Consider the following 14,122-nt stretch of genomic DNA (forward strand, 5'->3'; position numbering starts at 1 on the left):
CCCATCTCGAGTCAGACGCACAGGACCCCAGCCTGGCTCCCCGTCACAAGCTGTGACCTTGAGCAAGTGGTTTCACCTTGCTAAGCCTCAAGTGCCTCATCCATGAAACAGACATAAGACCACCCATCTCAGAGGTGTTCAAACTGTGATAATCAGCCTGATCATATAATTTATTGTCAAAACCAAGGTGCTGTTTACCCGGGAAGAGCCAAGAAATCTGTATGGTGATCTGAGTAAAGGTGGATATAAAAACAATCTGAGTATTCTAAAGCTCTGGGCCCATATGTGCGGAGTTAGTGTTGTTAATGCAGATGCTGAGCAGAGCTGTTGGAACTCCGATGTGACCTGCCGGTATTTCCTGGGCTGGGGCCTGGTTTCCAGCCAACATCAGAGAGCCCTGTCCAGTCCATTTCTGATTGATTCATTTACCTCAGACCTGGCTGACCCAAAATACTCCAGGAAAGTGGGAGAATGCAGACCTGGGGTTCATCTGGGGGCCGGCTCCCCAGTCAGTCTGGGGGATGGCTCCCCACAGGGGCCATCCCAACCCTGGGCTGGGGGTTGGCCCAACACCTTCTCTGCACCAAGATCATGACTCTGGGCAAACCCTGTTTATCAGAGCAGCGAAGGGCCTATTTATAGCCTCAGCTGCTCCTTTCTTTGGGTTACGGGTGAGGGGGCAGGGTGGCTTCTCAGAGCAAGGGTGGCAGTCAGGCGAGGGAACCAGCCCTGCCCAGCTGCTGCCGCCCAAACTCCTGGATCCCCCGCCCTGGGCCCCCCTGCCATGGCGGAAGAGACCTTCCCCTTCACCTCCTCCACCCTGCGCTCTCTCCGCCTGCAACGGGAGTGGCTGGAATGGGAGGACCGGCGGCGGGCAGCAGCCCAGCAGTGCCGGAGCCAAAGATGCCCCCCAGATTCCCAGGCCCGGCTCACTAGGCCACGCCGTTCCTGCCGGGACCCAGCTGTGCACAATGCCCTGTTCTCCGGTGAGCTGCAGCAGATCAAAGCCCTGTTCCAAGATGAAGACGCTGCCAACATGATTGTGGAGACTGTAAGCAACCAGCTGGCCTGGTCAGCTGAACAGGGTAAGGAGCACCCGGTGGGGGCAGAAGAGGAGGGGTAGGGAGGAAGGTAGGGGTGGGGATGGGAGAGAGCCTGGGCCCAATCTCCCCTCTCCAGCCCAGAGAATAGACCATCCCCTCCCACTTCCCATTTTAGATCCCTCCTAAACAAAGCTGAGGCATGCTTAGTGGTTTGTATTCTTTTCAGAATTAAAGTTATATTAACATGTTGTTGGAATTACATAGAAATACATGTATGTGTGCCACTCTTTGCGACTCTATGGACTGTAGCCCGCCAGGCTCCTCTATCCATGGGATTCTCCAGGCAAGAATACTGGAGTGGATTGCTATTTCCTTCTCCTGGGGATCAAGACCCAGGCATCGAACCCGTGTCTCTTGAGTCTCTTGTATTGGCAGGAGGGTTCTTTACCACTAGCACCACCTGGGAAGCCCACATAAAAATACAGTTATATTCTAATGCAATTTTTTTCTCTGGATATATATCCACAGGAATATTTTTTCTCTCATAGAATGAAATTATACACCAGATGCTATTTATAGCCTGATTTTTTTCATTTAACATGTTTCTGTGGTAATAACTATTAAGTCCATATAATATTTTAGATAGGTGCATAAATTCTATTGTATGGTTGGCCCATGGTTTATACAGTGTTAGTCTCTCAGTCGTGTCCGACTCTTTGAGACCCCACCAGGCTCCTCTGTGCATGGGATTTTCCAGGCAAGAATACTGGAGTGGGTTGCCATTTCCTTCTCCAGGGGATCTTCCCAACCCAAGGATCAAACATGGGTCTACCGTCTGAGCCACCCAGGGAAACCCAATAGATTGGTTAGATTAGGTTCCTTTTAAAAAAAATCTACTTTAAATAACAATATGACCAACATCTTTGTATCCTTAGGATCTATTCTGACCAGAGCGTTTGTCAATGTAAACCAAACGATAATACATCAACTATCTGCCAATAAAAACTAATTTAAAAAAAAGATCGCTCCATTCTTAAGATTGACAGGAGAAAAGAAAAAAAAAAGACCAAAGACAAAAAAAGAGAGGAAAAATAAACCAACACACAAGAAGAAGAAAAACTGATTAACAGGAAATTGCCTCAACCCCCACCTATGGATTTGGGGGTTCAAAATCCTTGAAGAATTTATGCTATTAGTCACCACTGGCTCCAAAGTCCTTTAGCTGTTAGAGATGTGACCCCACCCAGGGCATCTCGGTCTCATTCTGCAGCACGTCCCCCATCTCCCAAATGGAACTTGGCCTTAATTTCAATCTTAATAAAAAACAAAGCATGTTTTACCCAAGATTTAGGAAACCCAGGAATTCACTTCACTACAATGCAAACAACTGATGGTCAGATATTAGGCATCTATGTCCTTCAAACAAGACCTTGGCTATTTCTACAATTTGGATCCAACACCAGTCCTATGATCAACCCCTCCTCCTACCCTTCCTTTCCCCACTCCCACCTCTTATCCCCCGCCCTCCACCCTTCCCCACACTTTCACCCCACCCTCCCCACTCAGGGAATATCCTAGGACTTCTTCAGCTTTCCTTTGGCTACTCCCCAAGTCAGTTCCAGGCCCTCCTATGCATAACTCCTTCCCCTCCCCAATATTAGAGCACCTAACTAGTCCATTCTAAAGGAGATCAGTCCTGGGTGTTCTTTGGAAGGAATGATGCTGGGGCTGAAACTCCAGTACTTTGGCCACCTCACGCGAAGAGTTGACTCATTGGAAAAGATTCTGATGCTGCGAGGGATTGTGGGCAGGAGGAGAAGGGGACGACCCAGGATGAGATGGCTGGATGGCATCACCGACTCGATGGATGTGGGTTTGGGTGAACTCCGGGAGATGGTGATGGACAGGGAGGCCTGGCGTGCTGCGATTCATGGGGTCACAAAGAGTCGGACACGACTGAGTGACTAAACTGAACTGAAGTTAACAAAAAGAGCCAAATACTCCACCAGCAGCTCAAAGACCCAGAAGTTTCCTTAATAGGATTGACCTCCTTAGCTGCCCTTGTAGTTTTAAAGAGCAATTAAGGGAATTTGTTGGCAGTCTAGTGGTTAGGACTCAGCACTCTTATTGCCAGGACCCAGGTTCAATCCCTGGGTCAGGGAACTAAGATCCCACAAGCTGCTCAGTAGGGCCAAAAAAAAAGAGCAATTAAATGTTTCTTTCTATGACACATATGATTTTCACAGACTGACAAACTGTTCTAAAAGGCTGTTCCAGATTACACTCGCAAATGGGGGCTTGAGGGAGCCCCTCTCCACAGGTACAGATAAGCACAGGGTTGTGCTCAGCCCAACAGGCAGAGTTGTAGACGACAGCATGCCCTGCCCGCTGGCCTCATACCCAACCCCCTAAAACTGCCTGCTCTCTCCAGGATTCTGGGTGCTGACCCCCAAGGCCAAGCACACTGCACCTCTCACCATCGCTGCTGCCCGAGGCTACACCAACTGCGCCCGCTACCTGATCCGGCAGGGAGCTGAGCTGGATGCTCGGGTTGGGGGCCGGGCAGCCTTGCATGAGGCCTGTGCCCGGGCCCAGTTCGACTGTGTGCAGTTGCTGGTGACCTTCGGCGCCAAGGTCAACGTGTTGTCTGAGGAAGGCACAACCCCCTTGCACCTCTGCACAGTCCCCGAGTCCTTACAGTAGGTGTCCAGGGGTTGAGATGGTTTGGGGAGGCAGAGTGTGTGCGCGTGTGTGTGTGCGCGTGCGTGCGTGCGTGCGTGCGTGTGTGTGTGTGTGTCTCCAGCTCACATAACAGAAAACATCTGGTAGCCACATTCTATGAGGATAAAACTGAGACTCAGAAAGGTTTAGTGACCTCTCCAAAGTCACATCAGCTAACCCCAGGAAGCAGAAGCCTTGTTGCTTTGGGGGAAAACTCTTTTCAACTGCAATTTCCTATTGCCTGGGAACCCTTTGCAGCCACATTCCTAGTTGTTTAGAGGTAGGCATCAAGATCTGACCCAGTGTTTTCCGATCCTAATATGAGGCACACCTCCTCTTCCCACTTTTTTAAGGTCAACAGGTTCTTGGACCCTCTACATGATGGTATTTGCACTTTTACAAGTCAGGCCCAGAGATAGAGCTGGCGAGGAAAAGGAGTCAAGGGCTCCTGGAAGACATTCCACAGCCCCAGTGCTGGGGCCCTCTCCCCACATAGATCTAGATCAGTGATGGACCCAGAAATGATCCAAAATTTCCAGTCCTTTCTTGAGTTTTTATGGGCACGTGGTGTACTTTCTAGCATTCTTGATTCTTTTTTCCCTCAATTTTTTATTTTATTTATTTCTGGCCACACTGGGTCTCCCTTGCTGCCTAACAGCTTTCTCTAGTTGCGGTGAGTGGAGGCTACTCTCTGGTTGTAGCACCTGGGCTTCTCATTGGGGGGGCTTCTCTTGTTGAAGAGCACAGGCTCTAGGCATGCAGGCTTCAGTAGCTGTGGCACGTGGGCTCAGTAGTTGTGGCACACAGGCTTAGTTGCTCCGTGGCATGTGGAATCTTCCCGGAACAGGAATCAAACCCATGTCCCCTGCATTGGCAGGTAAATTCCAACCACCGGACCACCAGGGACGTCCAGACTTAATTCTTTTAAGTGAAATGAGAATGGAACCTGACTGAGCGAGCTTCTTGGAGTTATTTAAATTTAGTATATACAATAGAAACAAAAATTAGTCTATGATTAGAATTTACCAAGGAAATAAATTATGTAGTTTGTGGCTGGCTAGATGCTGCTCAACTCTTGGTCCCTGAGCATGCACTGAAGGGAGCTGGAACTCTGTTTTGGGGAATGACACTTGGTCATCAGGGTTTCACTGGAGTCTGACGGATCTGCTCTTGAGTTTCCAGTGGCTACTGTTCTGGCTTTTAAAATTGCTGTTAGTTTAGTATCATCATTAATTTAGTTTGCAAGAATTTTTGGTTTACCCCATGGTGGTTTAACGATGCATATTTGCCTCAACAGTGTTTAACCTATAATTTTTCCAGGAACAAGAAGACTGAACCAGTGTTCCCTAAAGCTGTGCTCCCTATAGTCTGTGCTCCCTAAAATCTGGTTTTGGTTGTTTGGGTTTGGTTGTTTTCTCTAGAGGGAGTGGAGTAAGGGCGACACCCAAGTGCCTTTCCTTTGCTGGAGTGGGTGTGGTTGGCCAAGAAGGGTGGTCTTTATATTTGGGAAGCCCTTCATGTTTGGAGGCAGGAAGAAAATACTAATTAGGACTTTGGACTTTTTTTTTAACTTTAATTAGAACTTCTATTTCTATTTTCTTTGGTGATGGTGGGGGAAGGGTTACACTCAATTTTCTATGCTTCATAGTATACAGATTAGTGGGTTTTCAAAACTTTTTTTGAAAAGTGGCTATCAAAATGTTAGGAGACCATTCACAAGTGATTCAGAGCCAGGCCTTGGGGTCCCACTCTGATGGGGGAGTCAGGTTAGATTCTAGGAGGGACAGTCTCAGGCAGTGAGTATTAATTACTAACTTGCTGTGTGTCCTGAGTTGCACCACAACCTTTCTGGGCTGAAAACCGAAATGCTCCAGGTGGCTTGGATGGGCCGTCCTCCTCTTCTGCCTAGTCACGGGGCCTCCATGAGTCTGGCGGTGGTCACCAGGCTCACCTGAGCCAAGAGGGGTGGGAAGAAGGGGTCAGGGATGACAGGATTTGTCTCGGGGGCCTTGTACCCTGTCCCCAGGTGCGCCAAGCTACTGCTGGAGGCGGGAGCGACTGTGAACTTGGCCGCGCGAGACAGCGAGGTGACGCCCCTGCACGTGGCGGCGGCGCGCGGCCTGGACGAGCATGTGGCTCTCTACCTGGAGCACGGCGCCGACGTGAACCTGCGCACCAGCCAGGGCGAGACGGCCCTGAACGCCGCGTGCGCTGGGGCCGAGGGGCCGAGCAGCAGCCGCCGCCACCAGGCCGCCGCGCGCCGGCTCCTGGAGGCTGGGGCCGATGCCCGGGCGGCCGGACGCAAGCGCCACACGCCGCTGCATAACGCCTGTGCCAACGGCTGCGGGGGCCTGGCCGAGCTGCTGCTGCGCCACGGGGCCTGTGCGGCGGTCCCCAACGAAGCGGGCCACACGCCCATGGACTGTGCACTGCAGGCTGTCCAGGACGCCCCCAACTGGGAGCCCGAGGTCCTCTTTGCCGCGCTGCTGGACTATGGGGCCCAGCCTGTACGCCCAGAGGTGAGAGGCTCCTGGCGGGCAGGGGGGTGCCTGGAACTGGAATTGCCCAGCCACCGGGGAAGAGAGGCCAAAAGATAAAGAGCCCATCGTCTATGCCAGAGGTCGGTCCCCATCTTGGGAGGGACCAGCGAGAGTTATGGAGGAGAGCATCCAACAGAGAAAAAAGCCCCCAAAGAGACTGGAACACACTTGAAATGTGGGATAAACTGAGGCTAGAGAAGGATTAGGAGGGACTCAGACCTTGGCATCTCAAATTTGGATATAACTATAGTGGCCCAGGCTGATTGGTGGAAGCATGGTGCCCTTAAGAATCTCTTTTGGTTTCTAGATGCTGAGACACTGTGCCAACTTCCCTCGGGCCCTAGAAGTCCTGCTTAATGCCTACCGTTGTGTCCCATCCTGTGATACCTGGGTGGAGGCCGTGCTCCCCGAGTTGTGGCAGGTATGTCTACCCTACCTGCACAGCTCCTTCCTGGGCTCTGGGGGAGGTAGAGGAAGGGTGAACCCTAGGCCCATACACCCAGGATGGGCTTCCTGGAAGCAGGAGCAAGGGGAACCCTGGGCTGGAGGAGGATGGGCAGAGGGAAACCTCTGCGTTCCCTGCCCCCTGGCAGCTTAGAACAACCTTTAGTTACACACACCTCTCTAGCCTCTCTCTTACCTGCATCAGCATAGACATTTATCAGGCATCTCTGACTCAGTAGACAGCACTGTTGGAGTCGGGGGAGATGGGTGCAGACATGGCTGAGACCCTGCCCTGCAGTGTGGTCTCAGCTCCCATGACCCCTGCAGGGCCTTTGGTTCTGAATCTGAGTCCTATGAGATATACTACATGCCCAGGTGGACCTATGTTGTAGAATCTCAGGGCCCCACCACTAGGTTGCCCCCAGAGGGAAGGGCAGAGTCAGGGTGTTGGGCCATCTGACCCTGTTCCACTCCTGACCTAGGAGCACGAAGCCTTCTACAGCTCGGCCCTGAGCATGGTGAACCAGCCAAGACGGCTGCAGCACCTGGCCCGGCTGGCTGTGCGTGCTCAGCTGGGTAGCCGTTGCCGACAGGCTGCCTCTTGCCTCCCACTGCCCCCGCTCCTCAAGGACTACTTGCTGCTGCGTGTGGAGGGGCGTATCCAGTGAGCCCCATGCCCAGCCACTGCCAGAGCTTGTCCTGCCCTTCCCGTCAGTCATCCCTCCCAACCCTGGAGGACCAGTCTCTGACCTTCTTGTCCACACTCTCGTCCACATGTCCTCCGGGGCCAGCTCATCCATTTATTGGCTTCTTGAGCCACCTGCTGACCTCCAGCCTGACCTAAACTTCAGCTCCTCTCTCCAATGGGAAGTTCTGCAGATTCAACCTTTGCCCGCATCCTCCTCCTTTGCCTAAGTGGATGATGGCCCCACCATCCAGGCAGACCCCAAGCCAGGAGGAAGTGATCTTGTCATCCCCTCTGCCCTGCTCCTCATGTACCCATTCAGCCTCCTAAGGAGGGACAGACTCTGCCTCTAGCTGTACTGCCAATGCCCGATCTACCTTTGTCACCTTGAGGGAGGACCTCACTGACTGGTCTTGAAATCCCTGTGCCCTGCAAGGATGCTGGTAATCAGAGCTCCGATCATGACCTTCAGTGGCTCTACACTACCTTCAGGATAATATCAAATCTCAACAAGGCAGAATAAGTATTTAGTCCCTGCCTCCGCCAAGCTCTCTGGCCTCCTGATCCTGCTTTCCCCTTCTAAGGCTCCTGTAACCCAGCCTTAGCAAATGAGTTACTGGATTGCCAGATATGAGCCGCTCCCCTTAGCTTCCACGCAGCTACTTGTGCTCTTCCCTCTGCTTGGTCTACCCTTCCCACATCTTTTTTTGCCCTGGTTGAAGCTGATATGATCCTCAAGACTCAGCCCAATAGCCCTCTCTCTGCAGAGCCTATTTCGACTCCAGTAGGTAGCCTTCCTCAGTATTGTACTTATTTATTTAGGAACCTGTATCTGCCTCAATGACACTGAGACTGGACTATATTCCTTAAACAGGCCTTTCAGGAAATGGCTGTTGAGGGAGAAAGAAATGCATGATGTCCCCGACCCATTTACGGTTGTGTTCCCCACCCCCCAGTGATGCACAGTGCCTTTAACTATGGTCTTTGTGGTCTTTGAGGATCCATGACAGGAGAACCAGCCATCAGCTTTCCCCTACTCTCTCTCACTTCCTGCTGTGGTCCCAGAGGCAAAATTACCACTATTCATCCTTAGGAGGAAGCTTTTTAAGCTAAGCCAGTTTTTATGAATGCAAATAAATGATTTGTGCACAGACCAAAGCGTGGCTGTTGTTAGGCTGAAATATGCCTGAGCTACCTATCGCTCCGTGTTTACTCCCCATCCATCGTACTCTTCTGTGATTCCCGTTTTCTGCACAGATCAGCTGTTACTCTTGTGATAGGAAAAAGGGTGTAAGAACAACACAGGAGGACTTCCCTGGTGGTCCAGTGGTTAAGAATCCACCAGCCAATGCAGGGAACAAGGGTTTGATCCCTGGTCAGGGAAGATCCCATGTGCCACCACTACTGAGCCCACGCACCAAGAGCCCACGCTCTGCAACAATAGAAGCCACTGCAATGAGAAGCCCACACGCTGCAACTGGAGAGTAGCCTCCACTTGCCGCAACTAGGAAAAGCCAGTGTGCAGCAAGGAAGACCCAGCACAACCAAAAGTAATTACTTAATTTTAAAATTGTGGTTTGTTTCTTTTTTTAAGTACAACAACAGGAACCTTTCCAGACCCTGTACTTGCAGTACCCACTGGAGGATGGGGCTGTCAGCAGCCTGTTCTCCTGTCCCTTTGCTGAGGTGAGGGACTCTGGGCTCTCTACTGTCACTGCCACATGGAGTCACATGGTAGAGATGGATCAGGAGTCCTGCCTGGGTCAGTCTCTTGCAGCTGCTGCCCATCCTCCCCTCCTCTGCAGAGAGTTGCATCTGTAGGTATTTCCTTTCAACAACTAGAAGATAGTCTTCGACCTCATTATACAGAGTAGCAACGTCTCCTTTCTGGATGAAATTTCTGCTTTAATTTCACAGATCCAAAAGGCCAAGTGAAGAGAGAGAAATACCCTCTAGTCTTGGGGCCAAGCCAGGAGCCTCACTCTCGGGGGAGGATGCTAAGCTGTCTCCCCCTTTAGAGCAGGCAGACCCCAGTGAGCGTGGCTTTTTCTGTTATACTTACAATGACAAGATACCCAATTTAAAAAGCCCCAAAGATGCATGTGATTATGTATCTGATTTTGGGGTGAGATTTTTCTATGTGAAAGCATAGAAGAAAAAAGACTTATCTGGATACAGACTTATCTGGATACAGAAAATAATTTAAATTTGGTTATAAAAGCACTGAATCATAAACACAAGTAAAAGGTAAAATGTTGACAAAAGTATCTGCCACTAAAAGATATCATTTTCTTGATTTCTAAGGGCAGGAATGACATCTCTTTTATTTACCATTGCTGACTTGATGCTTGTACAGTGTCTTGCAGAGAGTGGACATGCAAATATCTGTCAAAGTAATGAATAGTCATGCTCAACCTCACCAGTAATTAAGGAAATGCAAATTAAAACAACAATAAGATATAATTCTCTTACTAGATTGAGGGACTGTTTTTTTCTGGCTGTGCCACACAGTTTGCAGGATCTTCGTTCCCTGACCAGGGACTGAATTGGGCCACTGTGGTGAAAGCACCGAGTCCTAACCACGGACCACCAGGGAATTCCTGCGGGGGGGTACATTTTAAAGACTAATACGCAGTACCTGTGACAATTTGGAGACACAAGTTCTTGCTCATCCTAGAGGGTCAGAAAGGAAACTGCCTCTTTGATGGCAGTATTAAGCAGTGCCCTTCAATAGCTCCCCAGTTACACCAAAGGCTGGTACACATGGCAGTATTCATCTCAGCCTTGCTTGCAACAACTCAACATGTGGGAAATGGTAAACAAATCCACACTGTGGAATACAATTCAGTCCTTACAAAGGGTATACCCGCAGCAGGAGTGATCTGGGCATAGAGTCCAAGTGACGAGCACATGTACTGCCTTGGGAAAGATTACCAAGACTATTACCAAGGTTGAAATATAACGTGGACAGCAAACAAAACCAAACCTCATGACTGGAGCTGAATAGAAAAAGGCCTGAAAGGCAGGTGCCCAAGAATTTCCTTTGAGGAGGAGAGAGGAACTGTGCCAGTGGGGCTTTTTATGGTCTGCATTTGAATTTTTGACAAAGGGGTGTACCCATGGATTCTTGTGAAATTTAAAGAAAAATTGAAGAGAAGAAAAGGCAAAAGGCCTAAATTGTTAATTTACAAGGTGGTTGATGAGACATGACAAATGTGCTAGCTTACTAGCAATCCAGTGAATGTAAATTAAAGGAACAGACACCCCTCTGCCTAGCAAATGGGCAAACATGAAACAACTTATCTAATGGTTAGGGAAGGAGTACTTTCTGATTTTTTTATAAAATGGATTTACTATAAATGTATTTAGTTAAGGCAACATCCAGGATTCACAGATACATTTGTTACTCCGCAGCCATCATAATTTGACATAAAGGTATAAAAATACCCAAGTTCAGTATTTTAGGAAAAATAAACAGATAAGGACCTAAGACCCACTGAAATGTTAATTTTAAATGATTATTACATATAAGAGGCCAGCTTTAGACAGTGGTATAGTCCCAACTGAAGTCTTCATTCTTTCCTTTCTTTTCCCCTCATAATTTCTCCACCGTCAAAAACCTAACCCCAGGGCTTTCCTGGTGGTCCAGTGATTTAAGAATCTGTCTGTCAATGCAGGGTATATAGGTTTGGTCCCTGCTCTGGGAAGATCCCACATGCTACAGAACAACTAAGCCCAGACACCACCATCACTGAATCTGCGCTCTAAACCTCACAAGCTGCAACTACTGAACCTGCGCACTAGAGCCTGTGCTCCGAAACAAGAGAAGCTACCATAATAACAAGCCCACATACGGTAATGAAGAGTAGTCCCCTCTCAGTGCAAATGGAGAAAGCCTGCATGCAGCAATGAAGCTCCACCACAGCCAAATTATATATATGTATGTGTATATACATATATGTATAATAAATCTTGGAAAACCCTAATCCCAAAAGTCCCTCTTTCAAAAGGTGGTCCTAGTGGTAAAGAACCCATCTCCCAATGCAGAAGACGCAAGACTCAAGACGCGGGTTTGATCCCTGGGTCAGGAAGATCCCCTGGAGAAGGCCATAGCAACCTATTCCATATTCTTGCCTGGAGAATCCCATGGACAGAGGAGCCTGCGGGCTACCATCATTCATAGGGTTGCAAAGAGCCAGAGTGACTTAGCATAGCAGGACTCAAAACACTCTTAACTGCATCCTGTCCTTTGCTGTACACATTCACAAAATGCATCCCTAGCTCTTTCCCCATCTTCTCTGAATTGCATCTATCATTCGCTTAACAAATTTTTATCAAGTATTCGCTGCATGCAGGCACTGGATAGACTTTGGGAATACTAGAATAAACAAAACATAGTTCCCGCCTTCAAAGAATTTGGTAAGACAGAAAATGAAAAATGACATGTAGCGTGGGGAATGCTATATAACACAGGGTGTATATCCCTAATCCTGAATAGAGGGATCAGGTATCTGGGGCTGTAGGCAAGACAGATTTCCCACATCCTCTGCAGGGCAAGCCCTAGTTGCTGGCTCAGCCCTTCCTGGCTTCAGAGGCCATTGCTCAGTCAATGATTCCCTTCTCAGATTGCATTTATCTTCACTTCTCCCCTTCTCCTCTGTTCTTTCCTTGTGGCTTATAAACATCTTCAGGATTCTATTTCTCTAAACCTCCCCCATCTATTCCCTGTTCCTCTCTAGCATCTACACTCTTTGAGGGGACAAGAACATTATTAGGGCTCTCCTCACACTGTTGATGGGCATGAAAATAGGTACTACCTTCTAGAGAACAACACAGCACCATATAGCAAAAATCTTAAAAATGTGAACATCCTTTGACCCAGCAATTCTATTTCCAGGAATTTATCCTAGGGGAAAAGAAATTATGGATGTGTACAAATAACCGTCATCAAAGATGTTTATCAAAGTGCAGTTTAAAAACAAAGTAGTGGGCTTTCCTGATGGCTCAGATGGTAAAGAATCGACCTGCAATACAGGAGACCAGGGTTCAATCCCTGGGTCGGGAAGATCCTCTGAAGAAGGGAATGGCTCCCCACTCCAGTATTCTTGCCTGCTGCAACTACTGAAGCCCACGTGCCCTAGAGCCAGTGCCCCACAACAAGAAAAGCGACTACAATGAGAAGCCTGAGCACTGCAAAGAATAGCCCCTGCTTACCCCAACTAAAGAAAAGCCGGCACAGCAACAAAGACCCAGCCCAAACAAAAATAAAACAACAACAACAACAACAAAACAGTAGACTTCCCTGGCGGTCCAGTGGTTAAGACACTGCTTTTCCAATGCTAGAGTGTGGGTTCTATCCCTGAGCTAAGATCCTAGATGCTATGCAGCGTAGCCAAATAGAACAAAAAGCAGCAAAGTGCTGAAAACAATCTGAATGTCTATCCAAATGAGACAATGAGTTTTAAAATGACAGTGCAACATGGAAGGTAATACTGTTGAATATCTATTTAAACGATTCTCTGATGCTCTAAAAATATTCATTGACAAGTGGAATGCTTTCTTAATACTTTATTGGAATATAGTTGATTTACAATGTTGTGTTCATTTCTGCTGTATAGAAAAGTGAATCAGTTATGCATAACATATATCCAGTCTTTTTTAGATTCTATTCCCATATAGGTTATTACACAGTATTGAATAGAGCTCCCTGTACTATTCAATAAGTTCTTATTATCTATTTTATATATAGTAGTGTGTATATGTCAATCCCAACCTGCCACTTTATCCCTCCCCCTTCCCCCTGCTGGTAACCACAAGTTTGTTTTTTCCATCTGTGACTCAACTTCTGTTTTGGAAATAAAGTTCATTTGTACCATTTCTTTAGATTCCACATATAAGCACTATCATATGATATTTGTTTTTCTGTCTGTGAAATGCTTTATGGTAATACAATATATATAAGTCGCTTCAGTCGTGTCTGACTCTTTGAGACCCTGTGCACTGTAGCCCACCAGTTCTCCTCTGTCCATGGGATTCTCCAGACACGAATACTGAAGTGGGTTGCCATGCCCTTCTTCAGGAGATCCTCCTGACCCAGGGATCGAACTCACATCTCCCATGTCTCCTGCATTGGCAGATTGGTTCTTTACCACTAGTGCCACCTGGGAAGGCCACATAGAAACAAAGTCATATTCTAATGCAATTTTTTTCTCTGGATATATAGCCGCACAAATATTTTTTCTTTCATAGGATGAAATTATACTCCAGATACTATTTATGGTAATAGCTAAAGAATAGGAAACCAAATATTGACAATAACATAATATATATATCATTTTCTTTCTTGAAAGTCGCTCAGTTGTGTCCAACTCTGTGACACCAGTATTCTCCAGGCCAGAATACTGAAGTGAGTAGCCTTTCCCTTCTCCAGGGGATCTTCCCAACCCAGGAATCGAACCCAGGTCTCCTGCATTGCAGGCGGATTCTTTACCAACTGAGCTATCAAGGAAGCCCTATATATATATTTAGCGAGGAGTGAGTGAGATGGATGATTTTAGCTATACCACTAACTGTATAATTTGGACAATTATTTGATCTTGCTGAGCCTCAGTTTCCAAATCTGTAAAGTGGATACAATATGATATACTTGATAGGGCTCCCTGAGATAATGTATGTGAAGTGCTTAATAC

General features: G+C 48.0%; 1 protein-coding gene across 1 annotated transcript; it reads left to right on the plus strand.

Moving 5' to 3' along the window:
• The first annotated feature begins 677 nt into the window (after positions 1–677).
• Positions 678–8,581, plus strand: ASB16 (ankyrin repeat and SOCS box containing 16). The gene is made up of 5 exons (XM_052658445.1): positions 678–1,085; positions 3,475–3,742; positions 5,791–6,283; positions 6,612–6,725; positions 7,231–8,581. The coding sequence occupies exons 1-5, from the start codon at positions 785–787 to the stop codon at positions 7,414–7,416; spliced, it is 1,362 nt and encodes a 453-aa protein (XP_052514405.1). The 5' UTR covers positions 678–784; the 3' UTR covers positions 7,417–8,581.
• The last annotated feature ends 5,541 nt before the right edge of the window (positions 8,582–14,122 follow it).

This window comes from Budorcas taxicolor, chromosome 19 (assembly GCF_023091745.1).
Source record: "Budorcas taxicolor isolate Tak-1 chromosome 19, Takin1.1, whole genome shotgun sequence".
Classification (NCBI taxonomy): Eukaryota; Metazoa; Chordata; class Mammalia; order Artiodactyla; family Bovidae; genus Budorcas; species Budorcas taxicolor.